Raw genomic sequence first — 22430 nt, forward strand, 5'->3', positions numbered from 1 at the left:
AAGAAAATTTATCACCACCATCTCCCACGAACTGAGACTGAGACCCACTCTTACCTGCCCCACCTGATGCGCTATATGATTCAAGAAAAGACACAAGGACATTTGATCTCCAGCAATTACCACCAGAGTTCCTCTGCTCCAAGTTTCAAAGAGACTGAGACCAGATGTTTGATGGACTTGTAAACATCTGCTTTGGATGGTAGAACACATCCTCCACAACGCTCCTGATCATGTGTTTTATTCAGAGGATAAGACCAAAGCTCAAGGACAAACCGGGACAAGAGCTCTGCAGACCAGCTCCGAGGTGGCATGGCCGCTGGGCTCCGCAGGGCCGAACAGAGAGGTGGGTGCTGGGGGCCTGAGGTTGGAAAACCATCCAGTTCTACTGACCAGAGACAGAGCATCCATGTGGTGACAGAGGGTCATTGGCCACAAGATCAAAAAGGCGGTTTGCCATATGACTGATCCACGGCAGAGCTGACTCGGAGATGGAAGCAGTCATGTGACCAGTTAACACAATGATGGTGAGATTGTTCTGATTTCATACCACAAATAATTAATGATTTGATTCAAAACCTTACCCATAAGTTAAACAGATCTACGTCTTTATGGAAAGAAAGTGTTAAAGAGTAAACAGAAGAAAGCTGCATTTTTAGACATTTCATACACAGAAGGCTGTAAAAAGAGATACACACACACACACACACACACACACACACACACACACTCACTGCAACGAAATATCTGCTTGCTACTGATCCACATGATGTGTTCACTAACCCCGTGTTGTTTTCACAGTTTAGAAGGTGAACAGGTTTAGTGAGCTGGTGACAACAATCTTTCCTCAGATATCTAACAGTGATTGACACACAAACAAAATAGAAAAAGAAGAATAAATAAAAACAAGATGGAAAACAATATTTTATTTGATCTATCTATCTCAGTATACTGAGCTAGAGTTAAACTAATTTGATATGAACAGAAAGAAACTAAGAGCATATTTTGAAATGAACTTATATGCATATTATATTGTCACTAATCTACATGTGGATGTTGAAGGAGGCAGGACCTTTAAACAGGGAGGAGAGACTAGAAGACTAATGTTAGAATATTTTTACAAAATGTGAAGGAACCAAATAAAAGTTGCTGAGACTTGTAGATGATACGCTCCAGAGGAGGGAATGGTAAAGACTAAGAGAGGAAGGCAACAGATAATTCCTCTGTTAAGAGTTCCTAGAACAAAGATCTTTAAATAAAGAACTGAACTTTGCTGACCATGGAGAGTTTTCTTTATGAATGCAGAGCAACCTTCAAGAGGAGACAGTAGGAGTGGTGGAGAGGTGAGACCACAGGTGAGTTATTAAAAGCTGACTGATGACTGGAGAATTGTCTTCAATGTATAAAATAGTCCTGCAGTATCCCAATATCACCACTTGATGGCAGTGTTTCTCTGTTAGTTCAGCAGTGCATCAGTGCAAAGCTTCAGTTTTCATGTAAGAGCTTCACAAGAGTCCTTAAAACGGAATAAACATGACTTAATAAAATAAGAACAAAAAGTACACATTATACTTATTTATTTAGAAACAATTCTGTAATTTATTCATTCATTCATTAGCTTGACCACTTAGTCCATTACGGTTGAGCTGGAGCCTATCCCAGCATTTTAACAGGTGAGAGGCAGGGCACACCCTGGACAGGTCACCAGTCCATCGCAGGTGTAACCCAGTGTTTCGGTCACTCTCGGAGTCTAAGGGTGAATGCTCCCAAGATTTCCCGTGAGATTTGGCTCGAGACTCTGATGAGACCTTTGCCTTGATGTTACAAATATGGCGGCGTCCTCTCAGCACGAGAGCAGACGTGGGACTGTGGGGAAGTGCCGTAGATCTCTGCAGGTGTGCGCTTAATCGTTTTCGGACTTTTTTTTATCTTAAAGTGTTGGAGATTTACTGTCATGCCTTCTAAGTGTAGATGTGTGTACCATATCTGATACTATCCCACGGTACATGGCCACTACGAACAGGGAACTGGTAAGTGTTGGAATTGTTTGTAGCATGCTAATGCTAGCGCTAGCATGCTATGGCTAATATCTGTAGTAAATGATGCGTGAGAAATGTTTGTATAGCGCGGGCGTTTACTGCCTTCCTCTTCATTGTTCTAAGTATGATGTTGAACACTATTTAAAACTAAAATGTTTTATACATTGTAGTGTGGGTATAAGAAGTTAAGATGCATCTGATTGTTCAAGTTAGAGTACTCTATTATTTAATATCTTATAGTCTAAATACCATTTACTTGATGATGGAAAAGAGGTATTTGTAACAATTTATGATCATGTACATGAAGAAATTGACAAAGATAATGCAAACGAAAATGATGATGCTGTTTACTGCTATTTGTTATATTGATGTTTAAAGTATTAGTGATTATTTCTTTTTTTTTAGCATTAGGGAAATGTTAAGTGCATTGATGGTAATCACTGGTCCTGTCTCTGCAGGCCAGGTTTCAAAACCAGGTTTCAAGGCCAGGTTTTAAGCCTAGGTCTGAGATTGGATTCTCCAGGCCCAGGATCCAGGAGTACAAGTTATACAGGATTACCATAAAATGATGATGGCGAGCTACCAGAAGGGATTGATTCGGAAAACATCAGGAATGTGAACTGCACATGGTTCTGTCTCTGGTGTGGTAGGAAGCACTGCAGTACACTTATTGGATGAACTATCATCAACTAAAAGACAGTCCAAGAAAGGGGTATAACACTTTGGTTATACCAGCTTCTGAACTATGCTCAGAAGAAAAAGTTCATTTCAATGTTGAACCAGTTCTTTCTTTATGTGAATGTGTAAATAGTGTATATAGGTGAATACATTTCACTTGCTGCACTCTTGTCCTCTCAGTGTGTGTGCTTTATTTACAACTGTGATCCTCCTTGAGTTGACCTTAGAAACTTCTGATCTAGCCTAGCATTACCAAATACTACTGGTCAATCATACCTGTAACCATAGCATCAACATTGCATATGCTACACAGGGCCAACATAGATATGGACAAACAACCATTCACACTCACTCCTAGGGAGAATTTACAGTAATCAATTAACCTAACATGCATGTCTTTGGACGGTGGGAGAAAGCTGGAGAACCCGGAGAGAACATGCAAACTCCACACAGAAAGGCCACCGCCCCCCAGATTCAAACCTCCCCACAGCCGAGGCTCAAACCGGCGACCTTCTTGCTGTGAGACTGCGGTGCTAACCACCACACCACCGTGAAGCCCAATTAGTTTTAGATTAGTTTTGTGACGAATTTTTGTAAAATTTTCTATTTGAATAAATCAAGACTGGAATAATATAGTGACAATAATACATATGTAATGAAATGAAGAGAAAAGATTAACTTTTTATTTTACACATGTCCTAATCAGTGTTGGGAGTAACGCGGTACAAAGTAAATTAGAAATTGCAGGCGTTTCATTACTTTCGCAGTTTTCTTAAATACTGGGAAAGTTATTTATAAAAAGACTGGATAAATTTATTGACAAACATAATATCTGATCAGACTGTCAGTTTGGATTTAGAAGCAACAAATCAACATTTGTGGCAATAATGCATTTAGTAGAGGAAATTACTAACTGTATAGATCAGAAACTATTTGCAGCAGGATTATTTATTTACCTCAAAAAAGCCTTTGACACTATTATCCATGGTATTTTGATTAATAAATTGGAACGGTGTGGGGTTAGGGGTTGTGCTGAAATGGATTCAGAGCTATTTAACTGAAAGGCAGCAGCATGTGATGATTGGTGAACACAAGTCAGATTGTTTGGACATTGTTTGTGGAGTCCCCCAGGGTCAGTGTCGGGGACAAAACTTTTTATTTTCTACATAAATGATATTTGGAAAGTTTCAGATACATTGAAACTAATCCTGGAGAAGACTTGCAGCAGGTTCTGGGACAAATCACACAGGAAATGAAGAAAGTAAAACAATGGTTTGATAGAAATAAATTCAATTATTTTTTAATAAAACTAAAATATTATTTGGAAAGTGTAGTACAGATACTGGGAGACAAGTGAAAATAGAGGATGTAATAATTGAAAGGGAATACGATTACACATTTCTTGGTGTGATTATCAACTACAGAATATGCTGGAAATCACATATTAAGTTTGTTCAGACACAAATGCCAAGGAATATTGTAGTTCTGACCAAATCTAAACATTTTTGGATCAAATAAGGGCTGTCTGCAAACTTGGATATAGAGAACATACAGATCTACTGTTGTTTTAACCAATATGGCCTGTGGATCCACCAGGCCATATTGGTTACCGCACAGTGCCCGAAGCCTCCAGGTGACACAGGCACCACATGCATGTTCATTCTGGACCCAACCACCTACGGGGAAGCTGATCACCACCTTAAGATGATGACTACGATCATCATCAGCCTAGCTGCAGAGAGGTTTGGGTTAGAGGAGCGGCGTACAGCAAAGCCACCCTACACTATGAATCACAGAGCTAGTAAAATCTATCAATTCCAACAGGAGCTGAAGAACTTAAGGCAGCGGTCAAGGCAGGGAGTGTAGAGGAGAGGGGAACTCTGGCAGAGCTACGCACCATAATCCACAAGAGGCCGATGATCCTGAGGACGGCTGAGTGGCATAGGAGGAGGAGGAAGGAGAGATCCAGGAAGCGGGCTGCCTTCCTAGCAAATCCATTTGGGTTCACAAAACAGCTGCTAGGGCAGAAGCATAGTGGTCAACTCACCTGCTCCAAGGCCAAGGTCGATCAGCACCTCAGAGGGACCTACAGTGATGTACGTAGAGAGCAAGAACTGGGCCCCTGTAGGTCCCTGATTGATCCACCTGCACCAACCCTGGATTTCAACGGGAAGGAGCCTAACTGGAGAGAGATCCAGGACATGTCAAGAAGCCAAGAGCAAGCTCCGCTCCTGGGCCTAATGGAGTACCTTACAAGGTATATAAGAATTGCCCCAGGCTACTCCATAGGCTCTGGAAGATCCTGAAGGTGATCTGGAGGAGGGGCAAGGTAGCAGACCAGTGGAGACAGGCAGAGGGTGTGTGGATCCCCAAGGAGGAAAGGTCTCAGAACATCAATCAGTTCCGAACCATCTCACTGCTGAGTGTTGAAGGGAAGATCTTCTTCAGCATTGTCGCCAAGCGATTGACAGGCTACCTCTGGCACACAGGCGTGGTCACTCAGCTCATCAGGGAAGCCAGGGAGAACAAAGGTGTCCTGGCTGTGCTGTGGATGGACTTTACCAATGCCTATGGATCCATGCTGCACAAGCTGGTCAAAGAGGCAGTGAACCAACATCACATCCCAAAGAAGTTCATCCTGTAATACTATGCCAACTTCAGCCTGAGAGTCTTCTGTATTAACGACCTCTGACTGGCACAAACTTGACAAAGGGATTACCACTGGATGTACGATCTCAGTCATACTCTTTGCACTCGCCATGAATATGCTGGTGAAGTCTGCGGAAGTCCAGTGCAGGGGGCCCCTCACCAAGTCTGGAGTCCGACAGCCACCCATTCGAGCCTTCATTGATAACCTGACAGTGACAACCACATCTGTTCCGGGCTGCAGGTAGATCCTAAGTGGACTCGAGGAGTTGGTCTCCTGGGCTCGTATGAGGTTCAAACTTGATAAGTCAAGGTCTCTTGTGCTGAAGAAAGGGAAGGTGACAGGCAAGTTCTGCTTCTCACTCTGCATCACCAAGATACCATCACTCACAGAGGAACCGGTGAAGAGCCTGGGAAAGGTGTTCAACTGCAGCCTGAGAGATGCGGCCTCCACACAAGCAACCAACCAAGAGCTGGAGACCTGTCTAGATGTGGTGGACAAGTGTGGCCTACCTGGCAAGTTCAAAGCCTGGATTTACCGGCACGGTATCTTTCCTTGGATCCTTTGGCCCCTCTTGGTCTATGAAGTCCCCATTTCAACAGTGAAAGGCTTCGAGATGAGGGTCAGCAGGTTTCTCCGCAGGTGGCTGGGGCTGCTGTGAAGCCTGAGCAGAATCACCCTGTACAGGAAGACCAACAAGCTGAAGCTCACTATCAGCAGCCTGAGAGAGGAATTCGTGGTCACTCGGTCGAGGGAGCTGCTTCAATATCGGGAGTCCATTGACCCAAACGTCGCCCAGGCTGGGATCGAGGTTGGGACGGGGCGTGAGTGGAGAGTTTCCGAGGCTGTGCAGAGTCAAGGCTATGGCAGAGGGTGCTGGTGGGCACAATAGCACAGGGAAGAGCTGGTTTGGGTAGCGGTAGAACACCTGGCTATGGTAGGGCACAGGGGAAAGAGAGGAGGTCACTGATCCTTAAGGAGGTGCGAGCTGGAGTAGAGGAGAAGCTGGTCAGCCAGATGGTGGGAATGAGGCAGCAGGGAGCCTGGACGAGGTGGAAGCAAGCTGTGGAGGGCAAGGTCACAAGGACCGAGCTACGGAAAGCTGAACCGTATCGCATAAAATTCTTGATCCAGGCAGTCTACGATGTGCTGCCTAGTCCATCTAATCTCTTTACATGGGGGAAGGTGGAGACACCAGCTTGCCCCCTCTGCCAGAAAAGAGGAACCCTGGAGCACATCCTCAGCTGCTGTCCGAGAGCCGTGGAAGAAGGCGCTACCGCTGGAGACATGACCAGGGTGCGAACCACAGGGGAGCTGGGGGAGTTATAGCTCCCCTTAATGAAACATGAGCTCCCCTAGAAACAGGATTTATGAAATGTTGGGGGAGCTATATAATACTGACAATAATAATAGCCTTAAGTATGACTATGGATGCTATAATTATTGTGACCACTGAAGCGTGGCGGCGCTCCAAGTTAAACTTCCTGTAGATCTACGTTAAATACAAAATAAAAGAAGTAAATGCGTAAAAGGTAAGGTAAGACCTGCTTTAACTATTTACAATATGGGAAACTATCATTGCTCATTATATTGTGTATGGCAAGCATCGCTGTGTACGTGTGTGATATGTGGGGAATATTAACTATGTAAGTTGATCTTCACAAAAAGAGTGGTAAATTTTTTTTTGCAAGGGACTGTTCTGTATTATTGTTGCATAAGAGTTGTTAACCATTATGTATTGGTATGCTTATGTTCTGTGGGGCAAGCTGTAATATCAGCTGGCATCATGTTCTTACTTGCCGAAAAAAGCTAGGAAATGCAAAAAAGCGGCTCCCCCTAAGCCCCATTATGGTTCGCACTCTGGACATGACCAAGTCCTGAAGGCCGTAGGAGACGCTCTCTGCAGTGGAATCAGCCATAGCAAGAGCCTTCGCCCAATTAGGAACACCATCACTTTCGTCAGAGCTTGGGAGAAGCCTGCAGCGGCTTCTCGAAATACCTCCCCTCGCCTGTTGGTGACAGCGTGTCATTGGGAGCTTAAAGTTGACCTGGGAAAGCAGCTGAAGTTCCCAGAAGTAGTCGCCGAGACAACATCAAGGCCAGACATTGTCTTCCTCTTAGCAGCAACCAAGCAGGTAATTCTCCTGGAGCTCACTGTGCTGTGGGAGGACCGGATGGAGGAGGCTCATGAGGGAAAGAGGGCAAAGTACTCAGAGCTAGTGGAAGACTGCTGGAATAATGGTTGGTGGGCACAATACCAACCCATCGAAGTGGGATACCGGGGATTTATGGGCCAGTCCCTCTGCAGGACCTACAAGATGCTGGGCATCACAGGAGTCAGTCAGCGAAGGGCTGTTAAGTTGGGCACTGACGCAGCAGAAGTGGCATCAAGGTGGTTGTGGATCAAGAGGGGAGAGGCGTGGCAAGTAGAGTAGTGATACCTGGATACAAGCTGGGGCTTGATCAACCCTGGCTGGGTATTTTGGAGGAGGGGGTCTGATTTGGATATTATCGGGATGTCCAAGATGGCAGCCAAGCCACACCTGTGTGTGGACCTCAGTGCTTGAGATTTCGTAATTTTGCTAGCCTGCTACTGGTAGCCTTGCCTGCTAGCCACCCACCGGATGCTCTGCTAGCCTGCTGCTGGTAGCCCTGCCTGCTAGCCATTCACCGGATGCTCTGCTAGCCTGCTGCTGGTGGACATATCTGCTAACCACCCACTGGATGCTCTGCTAGCCTGCTACTGGAAGCCCTGACTGCTAGCCCGCTACTGGTAGCCTTATCTGCTAGCCACCCACTGGATGCTCTGCTAGCCCCTGCTGGCAGCCCACCTGCTAGCTACCCACTGGATGCTCTGCTAGCCTGCTACTGGGAGCCCTGCCTGCTAGCTTGCTGCTGGTGGCTTTATCTACTAGCCACCCACTGAATGATCTGTTTTGGGAGCCCGCTGCTGGTAATTCTGCCTCTTAGTCACCACCACCTAAATCTTCAAATTAATTTGGTAACTTGCCATCAAGCTTTTGTTTATATTCTTCATATTTATAAACTCCAGCCCTGTATTAGATCAACTAAATAGGCACAAAATGAGCAATAATATAACAATACTGTCAAGGTTCCAAGGAGAAGCTGGACACAAGCGCAGGTATGTGGAATGTAGACTTTAATATAGTCTAGCGAGCGAGTACTATCATAGTTAAATACACTGATGCAATAGAATAACACACAATGCAACAGTCAGGGAATCAGGCCTATATAGGATGTTGACCAGGTGAAACAGATGATTGGGATTTGATGCAGGTGTGTCCAAGATATCTGACGCTGAGGGATTGTGGGTGATGTAGTTAGTGACCAGTGATCAGTACTCCGGAGAAGTGGAGCGCACCCGAGAGGAGGGCGCAGGCATGACAGTACCGCGCCCTCCGAGGCACGGCTCCCAACGGGCCTCGCCGAGCACCAGGTGGACGTCCCCTGGGATGGGGAGCAGGGCGATCCGAACGAGCCCGGTGGAAATCTCGGAGCAGGTCGGGGTCCAAAACATCGTTCCGAGGCACCCAACTCCTCTCCTCAGGACCATAGCCCTCCCAGTCCACCAGGTACTCAAGTCGACCCTAGCACCTCCGGAAGTCCAGGAGGGACCTGACAGAATACGCCACGGAGCCCTCAATGTCCAGAGCAGGTGGAGGCTCCTCTGGCGGCACTTTGTCAACCAAAGGTCCCCTGATCACTGGCCTGAGGAGGGAGACATGAAAGGAAGTTGAGATGCGGAAGTGTGACGGCAACTGGAGAGTGTACGTCACCTCGTTGATCCGACGAATAACCCTGAAGGGTCCGATGAAGCAAGGACTCAACTTTTGGCAGGGAAGGTGGAGACGAAGATCTCTAGTGGAGAGCCAGGCACGACCTCCGGGCTGAAAGACGGGGGCCTCCGAACGATGTCTGTCAGCCTGGATTTTCTGATGCCTGATGGCTCTGCGAAGTTGGACGTGCGTGGCTTGCCACACCCGTTCAGCCCGGCAAAACCAGTCGTCCACTGCCAGCACTCCCACCTGCCTTTTACTCCATTGGATGACCTGAGTCGAATCGGATTTGCAGCCTGTGAAGAATTTCAAGACAGGAATTCTCAAACAGGAACAGGGTTAATAATTATCCTACAGAGTGTGTATGTCTCTCCAAGAAGAGTTGCATATGTTTTATCTCACAGACTTGATAATGTAAATGTATCTTTAGATGTATGTATATAAGTAAAAAGCACAGTGTGTCTTTCTTTCCAAACAGACAATCAGCTTCAACTTCAGAAAGATTCTTTGTGTATGTATGTAAGTTTTCTGGAGCAGAACAAAACATTTTCTCAGACAGACCAAATTATTTTACATTATCTGAATCTTTCCATGCATAAATTTAGCATCTCCTAATTTACTTTTCACTGACACAAACACCTATTTTAATTTCTCATGAGATTTCTCACAACCTATTCAACTTTTCAACCACCAACGAGGTGTCCACTCTGCCTTTTGCTTTGGAATGTGAGTCTCCAGTCACACATACACACTCACACTATTTTGCCTTTTTTTTTTCTTTGTCTTTAACTTGTTGGAACAGAATTGATCTTTTAGAGCCTTTTTACTCTGGTTCAAACATTATCTTTAAAACCGGTTTCGTCTAATTATAAGATTTTCTTCACGGTGAGGCAGTCACACAACCTTATTTAATCACATGATTTATACTCAACTGCTCGCTTGTTGAAGACAGATTTCCTGTCACCGTCCGACGCCAGACTCAGAACCCCAGATGACTGGCCTCCCACCTAACGTCGAGGTAGAGGTCTTTTACAGGTCCCAGACCTGGCTGCACACAGTCTTCAGTCTCTCGGCGATTCCATACTGGGTTCAGATGAGTATTTAAGATCCGGCTCAAAGAACCAATATGTTAGGAAAATTCATTTCCAACATGAAGCAATGCAAAGCTAAACCTTCTATATAAGGAAGAACCACAAGGCATTATTCCTCTCTTTACTTAGTTTCTCTCTTTAAGGTCCCTGACCTTTTCACTTACATCTCTTAAGCTTCTACAGAAGATCTGTCATCTTCTGCTGTCAATTTCTTGAGATCCCCAGTTCCATAACACTTTTAATACTTATAAATACTACATCCAATCACTCATTCACTCCACACTTAAAATGATACACTTTTCACTTATTCTCTTTTACTCTTATCTGTTTCTCTTCAACTCTTATACTTCTATTCCTTTATTCAGGATCCCAGATCCTTATGGTCCCAGACCATTTACACATATTTTCCTTTTACTTCTATTATTCTTCAACTTCTTAAAGCCTCATTTCTCACACCAAAACTTAAACCATCTGTTACCTGATCAGGCACTTAAATTTAGAGTACTAAATGTGGACAATTTTTAGAAAAGGTTTGTCCTTACTTTTATTTATGACCGGTCTTTCAGTGCCTGATCTGGGTAGAGGATGATTATGATTGTCCTTTAAATCCTATTTGATGTCAACAGAGAAGAAATTTTGTAAATAAAATTCAAAGACATTTAATAATTATGCCATACCGGATCCATCACGTCGGGGTCACCAAGTTGTTGGAGAAAACCTTAAAAATGCACAAGTAATAAAGAACAGGTACTTCTTCCTACATTATTAAAATAGGCAGGTACTAATTTCCCACTTTCCTAATTAATCAGGTACTGTTCCACACATTTTCTTTATACCTTTCTCTTTAGGGTCTTCTCCTGCGTGTTCTTTGATTGATCAAAATATGACAGACTACTTCTCTCAGTTAACTAATTTATTAATTACAATTGATATGAGAAATGTGCAAATACAGATTTCTGGATTCGTATTATCTGTCCGCTGGACAAATACAAGACGGAGTCTGCTGCTGTTACAGTCAGAACTCCCTCTAACTGATTCTGGAATCCTTATATAGGTCTGAATATACACAGTTTTGCTGACTAATGCTGCAGTTGCAGAAGTTGGGCCACATGCAGTCACAGGTCATGCAGATGTCTACCCCCCTCCTTGTGACATCCATCCATTTGGTGGCTTCTAGTGCTCTGGAAAACAGGGACAAAGAGACCATATACACAGACAAACAAGGGATCTCCACCGAACTCCGGCTGACCCAGAAATTTCCCTTAAGTGTAACATCTCACGTTATTTTACTGGCAACACAGCGTTAGTCAGCCTCTCACATGTTCTTCTCACTCACCCCATATGAAGAGTCTCATTGTTGCTTAAGCACACTGTTAGTAAGTATATGAGCTTAAAGATAAGAGATATTTAATATGATTAACAGAGTAAGAATATTAATTAAAATAAGTAGCACACTTAAGTAATTCCTTGATGAATATCCCTATAAATTTATTTACACCATCCTGCAGAGGAAACTCATTTCGGCCGCTTGTATTCGTGATCTTGTTCTTTCGGTCACTACCCACAGCTCGTGGCCATAGGTGAGAGTAGGAATGCAGATCGACCAGTAAATCCAGAGCTTTGCCTTTTTGCTAAGTTCCTTCTTCACCACGACAGACCGATGCAGAGTCTGAATCACTGCAGATGCCGCACTGATCCGCCTGTCGATGTCCCGCTACGTCCTTCCCTCACTTGTGAACAAGACCCCGAGATATGTGAACTCCTCCACTTGGGGCAAGACCCTATTGCAGACCCGGAGAGAGCAATCCACCCTTTTCCAGATGCGGATCATCGTCTTGGACTTGGAGGTGCTGATTCCCATCCCAGCCGCTTCACACTCGGCTGCAAATAGCAGAGACCCAATCCTGAGGCCACCGAACCAGATCCCCTCCACACCTCGGCTGCACCTAGAAATTCTGTCCATAAAAGTTATGAACAGAATCAGTGACAAAGGGCAGCCTTGGCAGAGTCCAACCCGCACTGGAAATGATTCTGATTTACTGCCGGAAATGGGGACCAAGCTCTGACATCAGTCGTATGGGGACCGCACAGCTCGTACAAGCAGATCCGGCACCATACTCCCGGAGTGCTCTCCACAAGAGTCCCCGGGGGACACGGTTGAATGCCTTCTCCAAGTCCACAAAGCACATGTAGATTGGTTGGGCAAACTCCCATGCCCCCTCAAAGACCCCTATGGTCCCTCCTGCAGGTGGTGAGCCCATGGGAGGGGAGGCCCATGTCACCCTTTTGGGCTGAGCCTGACCGGGCCCCATGGGCAAAGGCCCAGAAGCTGAGTACAGAGAACTGGTCAGTCAGTTTGTGAGATGGTGCAGAAACAATCACCTCCTCAAATAACGTATATTTCATTTATTTTTTTGGCTACTCCCTTCAGTCGGGGTCATAATATGTGGACATCTGACCACCAGGGCAAGATGGAACCAGCTTGGACCCAAGGATTATCAACAACAGAAGTGAAAACTTCCAAATCTGATCAATTAGGATTACCTGACATAGGATCCTGAAGTTGCAGTGTTCAAGCTGGTTCCTCCACCCTGCAGAGGAAACTCATTTTGGCCAGTTGTATTTTGGTCACTACCCACAGTTTGGTGTGTGTCATTCTTATCCACATATTACTCTGGCTCGGCTTCAGGATGACAAAGTGGGAGATGTGGGTGATTTTGGGGCTGCATGCATGTGTGAGAGTGACTGGAAACAATGGATTGAGGATCTTTCTGTTTTGTTTTCTGACTGCCTGCAGGTATTTAAGAAAACATTTCCGATACCTGCATACTGTGAAAGAACCTTCCAGCTGATGACGTTTCAACACAGACTGCATTCCTGTCAACAGCAGAATTGGCAGACATCCCAGCCTTGGCAGGTGTGCCCGAGTCTCTCTGGGCTAAAGACCCGTACGACGTAGGGTTGATTAAGAACTGCCCACCCATTGTCATCACACCGCTCTCAGATTTCAGACCGTGTCAGAAACAGTATCTGCTGAAACCAGAAGCAATTCAGGGTATTATGCCAGTGTTTAAATCGCTAACAAATGCTGGTATAATCGTGGAGTGCCCAGATTCTCCTGTCAGAACACCAATCTTCCCAGACCAGAAGCCGACCTCATCGTCCAAGCCAGAAAATTGGTGTTTTGTTCAGGACTTGAAGGCTGTAAATGATGCGGTACAAGCCTGCGCCCTGTGCGTTCCTAATCCAAACACTATCTTGTCACAAATCCCTCCGGATGTTTGCTACTGGTTGGTTGTTGATCTGAAAAATGGTTTCTTTAGCATAGAAAACGCCCTTATGAGCAGGTTCTAGTTTGCTTTTGAGTTCTTGGGGAAAAGCTGGACTTTTACGAGGTTGTGTCAGGGGTATCTTTCAGGAGAGCCTCAGCAGTCGAATCCTTCCCCCCAACATATCTTTGATAACCTATGTCGATGATCTGCTTATCTCAGCACCCACCAAAGCAGAGTGTGAAAGAGCTACTGTGTTATTACACCATTTGGCTGGTTAAGGTCACAAAGTGAGTTTTAAGAAAATTGCAATTTGTGCAGAAGAAAGTTACATTCCTGGGTCACGTGATCTCAGCAGAGGGTGTTTCTGCCATACAGAATATTCCACACCCATTCACAAAGAAACAACTTTGGTCCTTTCTGGTCATGACATCTTACCTAAGCTCCTGTGAATATGCTGATTTATGGGAAGGATCTGCCTCCCTCTGCCCGTGTCTCTTGGAATAATGAGGCTGAAAAGCTTTTGTGGATCTTAAAGTAGCCCTGTAGATGCTTGGACTTCCTGATTCTGGTAAAGATTTTGTGCAGGTTGTGGATGAAAAATGTGGGTGTATGACTTCAGTTGCAGCAGGGCTGCCACCTTGTCTTCGTGCCGTGGCAGCAGCAAAGAGAGCCGTGCTTGTGTCTCGAGACATTGTGGGTTATTCAGATTCCCTCATACTGCTGGAGAGAAGACATCTCATCCCTTAGCTACGCGCCTTCTCCGGTACACGTCTGTTCTTTTGGACATGCCTTACATCACTGTAAAGAGGTGTGCTGTTCTGAACCCTGCGACTCTTTTGCCCACAGTGGACGATGGAGAGCCACACTGCTGTGGGGCTGCACTCGAACAGGTATGTACCTCCAGACCTAACTGACGTTCCACTGATGAACCCTGACTTTGTGCTCTACGTTGGCGGTTCTGTCTCGCCGGACCCGAACACTGAGGAAAACCAGGTAACTTATGCTGTGTGTTCTGATCATGAAACTATGATTTCTGGCTCACGTCCTAACAATTTCTCTGCTCAAACAGCTGAACGAATCGCTCTAACAAAAGCTTGTGAGTATGCTACAGGATGCCGCCTAACTGTTTACACTGACAGTAAATATGCATTCGGTGTAGTGCATGACTTCGGAGCGCTGTGAAAGCAACGCAACTTCCTGAATTTGGATTGTAAGCCGATTCTAAATGCTCCCCAGGTGGAAGGACTGCTCGTTACAGGCATTTCACAGAACAGACGGATAAAGACAGAAAACGTTCCACCAAAACAACACGGGAGTGTTTGAACATGCAGAAATTTAATGTTATGTAAATCACTTGCAGCTGTATTTTATTTTTAAAGACAAAACTGAACATACAGAACAAACAACTAAAAACATCTGTAATGAGTGAAAACTTGGAAAAGAGTCGTGAAAACAAAAATAAAGAAAAAATGAACATTTCATTACGGTTATCTCAACTTGTCCAACGTCTTAAAAAACCCATGAAAGATACGATTCCTCTAACTTTCCACTTTGAGAACATTTCCACTATATCAATAACATGACACAACAAAAGCTGCGTTAGCTTCTAATATTTATGAACCCTAAAACTCCCTGGAGATGGAGAGAGACCAGCATCTTCAGTCTGGACCATGTGGTTGGAAGTGAGAGTTCAGGCAACTGATGATCTTTCAGGGACGTTTAAACATCAGGAACTGGAACAACTGGAGGATCAGAGGATGATACATTTCTCATCGTACTTCTTTTTCAGGTCTTTTATTTCTTCTTCGTGCTTTTTCTTCATTTTCTCCATCTCCTTCTTCAGATTCTTTTCTTTGTTGCTTGACAGGTTTTGTAACAGTTCAGTTTCTCTGTTGTGGGTCTTTTCAGCCTCTTGCATTTGTCTCTCATGACTTTGCTTCAGTTCCTGTATTTCCTCCATGTGTTTTTCCACCAGAGCTGTAAAATCTTTGGCGTATTTCTGTCTGAACTCGTTGAATTCTTCAGCTTGTTTTCTGGCTTCCTCTTCATATTTCTTCTTCATGTCCTCCAGTTGTTTCTTATAACTTTCCTCCAGCTGTTTCCTCTCGTTCTCCTCTTGTTCTCGTCTCAGACGATCTTCTTCTCTTCTTTGCTTTTCATATTTTGTTCGTTCCTGATCGTATGATTCCTGAAGCTTTCTAAGTCTTTCCTGCTCCTCCTCTCGTCTCTTTTCTTCTTCTCGATATCGTTTGTCCCTTGACTGCTTTTGTTCATGTTCCCACTTCTCTCGCTGTTTTCTCATCTCTTCTCTGTTCTGCTCTAATGTTCCTTTTAGTTTTTCCTCCCACTCCTGTTGGTCAGCTTCATATTTCTGTTTCCTGCTTCTGTCTTCTTCTTCTCTCGTTTCCTGTTCTCTCTTTCTCTCCTCACGTTCTTTTTTAATTTTTTCCTCCATTTCTTGAAGTTGTTTTTCTCTCTGTTTTCTCTCCTCTTCAGTTCTTTCTGTCTCTTCTTTTAATCGTTTCATCAGGTTTTCCATTTCTTCCTCATGCTTTCTTTGAAGCTCCTCCTCCTTCCTCTTCATCTCCTCTTCCTTCTCCTTCAGGATCTTCTTCACCTCCTTCTGAATCGCTGCCTCGGCCTCCTGGAACATCTCAGTCGTGTAGCAGCTGCCACCATTTTTCTTCAGCATTTTGTTGCACTTTGTCATCAACTCTCTTACTTGTGTGCAGTCGGTTTGATTCTTGTTATTGAAGACCTGATAACGTTCTCCAACATCTTTTATCAGTTTCTTTACAATTTTAGACTCCTCTATGTAATTCTCAATTGTCTTATTTTCAAGATCATCTCCTCTGGTGAAGATGATCATGATGTAATCTTCTGAATGTTTACCGAAGTATTTCTTGATCAGCTCCACAGAGTCTTGTTCCTCTTTAGTAAACCGGCCGATCTGCAGGACCAGTAAGATCACATGAGGTCCAGGAGACAACAAGCTGATGCATTTCACCAGCTCCTCTTGAACATCTTCATTGGACAGAGACGTGTCAAACAAGCCGGGGGTGTCAACAACAACAACTGGATGACCATCAAACTCTCCTGTTTTTTTCTCACAAAACTTTGTCACTGACTCTGTGCTGGCTTTAGATGTAAAATGTTTTTTTCCTAAAATGGTGTTTCCAGTTGCACTCTTCCCGCTGCCAGTCCGTCCAACAAGCACCATCCTGAGACAATCATTGCTCTGATTTTCTTCTCTGGTTTCCATCTTGTTCCTCTGTTGCAGCTCAGTTTTAAGTCTTGTTAATATCTCCATCAGAATCCTGGTGAACGTGTCTTTATTGAAGCCTTCTGGTCTCTCAGCTCTAATATTTTCTACTGATTGCATCACATCAGTCACCTGCTGCTTATCTTTGATGTTGAGAACAACAGATCTTCCTCCACAGCTCTGACGGAGCTCCTGGATGTTTCTGTTCTCTCTGATGAAGTTAACAACAGCTGGAGCTGCAGGATCTGACTCCACAGTGAACAGAATCATGAGGAAGTCATTGACTCGAGAGCTGAATGTGTTCTGGATGGTCTGTAACTCTCCCTTGTCTTCATCAGTGAGGGGACCCACAGGTAGGACCAGGATGAAGGCATGGACCCCCTCAGGATCATAGAGGGAGACACACCTGAATGATTCCTCCATCACTGCCTCCTGAGGTTCTCCATACAAGGCAGGCATCTCCACCAGAGAAAGCCGACGTCCACACACCTCTCCCTGATGTTTAACACACTCTGATGAGCTGGAGGCTGAACGAAGCTCTGTCTGACCTAAAATGGCCTTGACTGCTGAAGTCTTCCCTGCTCCTCTCCTCCCAAACACAACCAGGTTTAATGCTGCTTTCTTCTTCTCTGCCAGCAGGGAGAGTTCATTATAACCATTTGCTGTTTCTTCAATCTTCTCCATCAGTGATCCATGACGACCTTCAGACATGATGTAATGTCTTCCTTTACAGTCCTGAATGAGTTCATTAACAGGAACATTCATTTTATTCTCATGTGTGATGATGACCATCGAATATCTGAAGACATCTTCTCCAAACAAACTCAGGATGGACTTCAGGGATTTTCTCTCATTTTCAGTGAAATCTGAAGGCTTCACTAACAGCAGCAGAACATTTGGTCCAGGAGGACAGAGACGCTCACATTCCTTCACTTTTCTTCTCACGTCTTCCTCAGACAGACTGAACAGATCCGGAGTTTTTACTACAGTCACTGGTTTTCCTCTCCACTTTCCACAGGAGGACACACAGGGTTTGGTTAGATGATATATCTGGTGATGAAAACTTTGTCCTCCAGTTATAAAATTACCAAGTTTTATCTTCTTGTCCTCACTTTTTCCCAACAGCACAACCCTGAGATCAGATGCTGAAATACAGAGAAATTATTTAATGAAAACAATAATTTATTATGGGATTTTATGGAATTATGAAAATAATTGTTTCCATGTGAAGTGATGGATGTAGACGTTAATATAGAGATCTGTGTAATTTATACATATAATTTATAATTTACCATCATTAGTTTCTATGTTCAATGTTTTCATTATGAAAAGGTGATATAATATAAAAACCTAAATTCTTCCTCTGATATAAAAGTAAAATAGAATTAATTGATTTTACTTTTCAGTCATAAAGAATTGAGGGATGAGTTTGGGTTTAATTTTTACAAAAGATGAAGCAAATATGTGTCTGGAAACTTAAGACTAACTCTGAGATTAATTTACTTACTGTCAGATGAAGGATTCTTCCCAAAGGATGGAAGTTGGGAGATTAAATTAGCTGCACACAGACCTGTTAACATGAATAAAAGAGCAGATTCCTGTAAAAGAAAGTTTGTGTGAACAATGATTTTACTTCTTCATTTCTTTAAGTTGTTTCTGGACTCACCAGCATCTGTAACAGCAGTCATGATGTAACCTGGTATCTTCTGTTTCAGGCTTTGATGATCATCTGGTAAACTGTCTGTTGTTTCCTCAAACTCTTCATAACTCACATGTCCTCCATTGTTCTCTTTAACAATCTGACCACAGCGTGTTAGCAGCTCTGGAAGTTCAAGGTTCTTCTGCATCAGATATCTGTATCTACATTTTCTGATCATCTCCTTTAACGGAGGCTGTTTCATGTAATCTTCCATCAAACCTGAACTTTCCTGTCTGGGAGGTAAAATCAGAATCAGTGAATGATTAAATGATTGATCATTGAAACTCTGGAGCACTCTGCAGAGAATATCTTTCTGGTCCTCAGTGAAAGTTTCAGGCTGCAGAACCAACAGGAACACATGAGGTCCAGGATCAGAGACACTCGTACAATCTTTTACAAACTCTGTCAGTTTGTCTGCTGTAGGAAACTGCAGATCTGGAGTATTGATGACGGCTATTTTGTCCTCTTTCTCTGTTCCACTGATTCTCAAACAGGACTGAAGTTCTTTATTAAAAGCATCCACTCCCAGTATGAAGTTCCCCACTGAATTCCTCTCAGACCAGCTGCCTCCCAGCAGAACCATCCTCATCTCCGACACTGGAAGGAAATAAATATTAAACACAAGTTAAACTGCAAGAGATCTTCATTTAAGAAGGAAAAAACAGAAATGATAACAAACGTAACCAAAGCTGAGAGGAAATTACTTTATAATCACATTAACTATCTCTGAGTAAAATATACTGTCTTTACTTTCTGTTTTAATTTTTAATGTTTTTATACTTTCAAATATCCAAATTATCAGGTCTGATTTTTCCACTATTTGTTAACTAACATTGAATTGCTTCAGTAAAGGCAAATTTATTTGTATAGTGCTTTACATAAAACATTGCAGCAGGATGCAGAAAGCAATAACAAGTGCATAAAAATAAAGATTAAAAGAAATTAAATTAATTAAATAAAATCAGAAAGAAAAATGGTAAAATAAAATAGATAAAATGCTAGAAATACAGTTCCAGTATGGGGAAAGACAATATTAAAACATGATTCCAGCTTAAAAGAACCAGATCTGGATTTCTAAATAAAAACTAGTCCATGCAGCAGAGAACAGGTGGGTCTTTAACCTGGATCTAAATAAACTGAGTGTTTCAGCTGATCTGAGGCTTTCTGGAAGTTTGTTCCAGACACGTGGAGCATAGAAGCTGAATGCAGCTTCTCCATGTCTGGTTCTGACTCTGGAACTGATAAGAACCTGGATCCAGATTGACCCGAGGGTTCTGGTAGGTTCATACTGGGTCAAGAGGTCTCTGATGTATGTTGGTCCTAAACCATTCAGAGCTTTCTAGACCAGCAGCAGAACTTTAAAGTCTATCCTCTGACAGACCAGCAGCCAGTGTAAAACCCTCAGAGCTGGACTGATGTGGTCCACTTTCTAGGGTCTTAGTGAGGACTGGAGCAGCAGAGTTCTGGATCAGCTGCAGGTGTCTGACTGATGTTTTAGGTAGAACCTGTAAAAACACTGTTACAATAATCAAGACGACTAAAGATGAAAGCTGGACTAGTCTTTCCAGGTCCTGCTGAGACATCAGATCTTTTACCCTTGATATGTTCTTAAGATGAAAATAGGCTGACTTTGTAATTCCCTTAATTTGTTTTTCAAAGTTAAGGTCTGAGTCCATCAGTACACCCACATTTCTGGCCTGGTTGGTGGTTTTTAGGTGTATAGACTGAAGCTCTGTGGTAACCTTTAATCATTTCCCTTTGGCTCCAAAAACCATCACCTCAGTTAAGTTTTGTTTAACTGAAGAAAGTTTAGACACATCCAGTCATTAATCTCCTACCAAGAGCCTGTACAGGGCCTCGGTCTCCTGGTGACATTGTAATATAAACCTGTGTGTCATCTGCGTAGCTATGGTAACTAATGTTGTTCTTTATGACCTGTGCCAGTGGGAGCATGTAGATGTTAAACAGAAGAGGCCCCAGGATGGACCCTTGGGGAACTCCACATGTAATTCTTGTCTGCTCAGATGTAAAATTACCTATTGACACAAAGTACTTTCTATTCTCTAAATAAGATTTAAACCAGTTTAGTGCTGTGCCAGCAAGGCCCACCCAGTTCTCCAGTCGTTTAAGTAATGTATTGTGGTCGAGTGTATCAAAAGCAGCACTGAGGTCCAGTAAGACTAAGACTGACATTTTTCCATCATCTGTATTCAAACATTTGGTCAGAGCATCTCAGTGCGGTGGTGCTGTCTAAAACCTGACTGGAAGACATCATAGTAGTTGTTTTGTGTTAAAAAGTTGTTTAGTTGATGAAAAACGGCTTTTTCGATTATCTTACTAAGAAAAGGAAGATTTGAGATCGGCTTGTAGTTGCTCATGTGTGTCTTGTCTAGGTTGTCCCTTTTTAGCAGAGGCTTGATTACAGCTGTTTTTAGAAGTTCTGGGAAGACACCGAAAATTAAAGACAAGTTCACAATCTGTAACAGATCTGGCTCCAGAGGAGGAGTTCAACTGACATAAGCCCAGATCTTTGCTGTTAATGGGATTAAACTGTGTCATGGTGCTTAAACTGGTTTTCAATGGACACAGTATGTCTGTTGAACCTGCTGTTGATAAACCAACTGTTTGTCTGATATTTTTGATTTTTTCCATGAACAAATAGGCAAACTCATTGCAGCCTTGGAGGAAGAAAGTTCAGGTGATATTGACACAGTTTGTTAACCTGTCAACAATAGCGAATAAGACCCGAGCTTTTTGATAGTTTTTGCTAATGGTAAATGGACTTGTACTTATATAGCGCTTTTTCAGTCAGTTTGACCACGCAAAGCGCTTTACACTACTTTTCACACACACATTCACACCCCGATAGGCACATCGGGAGGCAACGTGGGGTCAAGTGTCTAGCCCAAGGACACTTCAGCATGTAGTCAGTGGAAGCCTGGAATCGATCTGCCTATTTTCCGGTTGAAAGACGACTGCTCTTCCTCCTGAGCTACAGCCACCCACTAATAATGTCAGAGAAATAAGACTTTCTTCCATTCTTTAGTTGTAGATTATAAGAGTGAATTTTCTCTTTAAACATGTCATAATGAACCTGTAGATTTGTTTTTCTCCATCTACACTCGGCTTTCCGTCACTCTCTTTTTCCATGCTTTACCAGTGTGGAATTTCTCCATGGAGACTTTTTTCTTTCCAGAGTCAACTTTCACCTTAACAGGAGCAATAGCATCCATAATATTTTAGCATTAAAACTAGTGACAAGCTCATTGGCTGAACCACCTGACAGGACAGGTGTTGAAAAGAAGATCTGGTTAAACATCCCACTTGTGTTTTTAGTTATACAGCGTTTTGTGATCATCTCTGTTGAGACATTTGTGTGAATAGAAACTGTACATGCAAAGAAAACACAGTAATGACAATCACATCCACTGAACATCATTTACAGTAGAATCACCAATAACCAGAGTTTCAGGCCCAGTGTTACGTCCCACGTCTACGGAAGAAGAGGCGCAACACATGAGTGGACGTTTAACCATTTATTGTCGTGGATGAAAAAACATCACATACTCAGCGACACGGGTGTTGGGAGGAGCAGAACTGCTGAAAACAACAAACATAACATAAACAAAAGGAAGCCTCCCCCACAACAACCGAAAATGGGTTTAACTTAAAGTCTCAGTTGCTTTATGCAAGTCAAACAAAACAAAACGCAGCAGTTCCAATAAACTAATAGTGGGTGTTCTAAACCCCAGCAACAACAACTAAACTAGCCCAACACTTAACAGTCGCTAAACAAAATCTGTACCACTCCGGTAACAATACTAAGAACTAAAGGAGCAGCTTCTAAAGCTGAATGCACAAAACAACATACTCTAAATGAAAAGAAAATGCGGGCAGTTCTCACCAAAGCCCACTCAAAGAACTAACACAGCATTGCATACTGCACGA

General features: G+C 43.4%; 1 protein-coding gene and 1 pseudogene across 3 annotated transcripts in view; one reads left to right on the forward strand and one right to left on the reverse strand.

Moving 5' to 3' along the window:
* Positions 1-4421: 4421 nt before the first annotated feature.
* LOC121648644 lies at positions 4422-7830 on the forward strand (annotated as a pseudogene).
* A 6978-nt stretch (positions 7831-14808) lies between these two features.
* The window catches only part of LOC121648639 (GTPase IMAP family member 8-like), a 31666-nt gene continuing 24044 nt past the window's right edge, over positions 14809-22430 (reverse strand). For 2 of the 3 annotated variants that reach the window (XM_041998878.1, XM_041998879.1), the window contains exons 4-6: positions 18450-19079; positions 18291-18353; positions 14809-17928 (exon numbers count right to left, since the gene is read on the reverse strand). In XM_041998878.1, the coding sequence (XP_041854812.1) occupies positions 15272-17928; positions 18291-18353; positions 18450-19079 (3350 nt within the window). In that variant the 3' untranslated portion in view covers positions 14809-15271. The remainder of the gene's footprint in view (positions 17929-18290; positions 18354-18449; positions 19080-22430) is intronic. The other variant, XM_041998880.1, reaches the window with a different exon arrangement.

The sequence above is a fragment of the Melanotaenia boesemani genome, chromosome 11 (assembly GCF_017639745.1).
Source record: "Melanotaenia boesemani isolate fMelBoe1 chromosome 11, fMelBoe1.pri, whole genome shotgun sequence".
Classification (NCBI taxonomy): Eukaryota; Metazoa; Chordata; class Actinopteri; order Atheriniformes; family Melanotaeniidae; genus Melanotaenia; species Melanotaenia boesemani.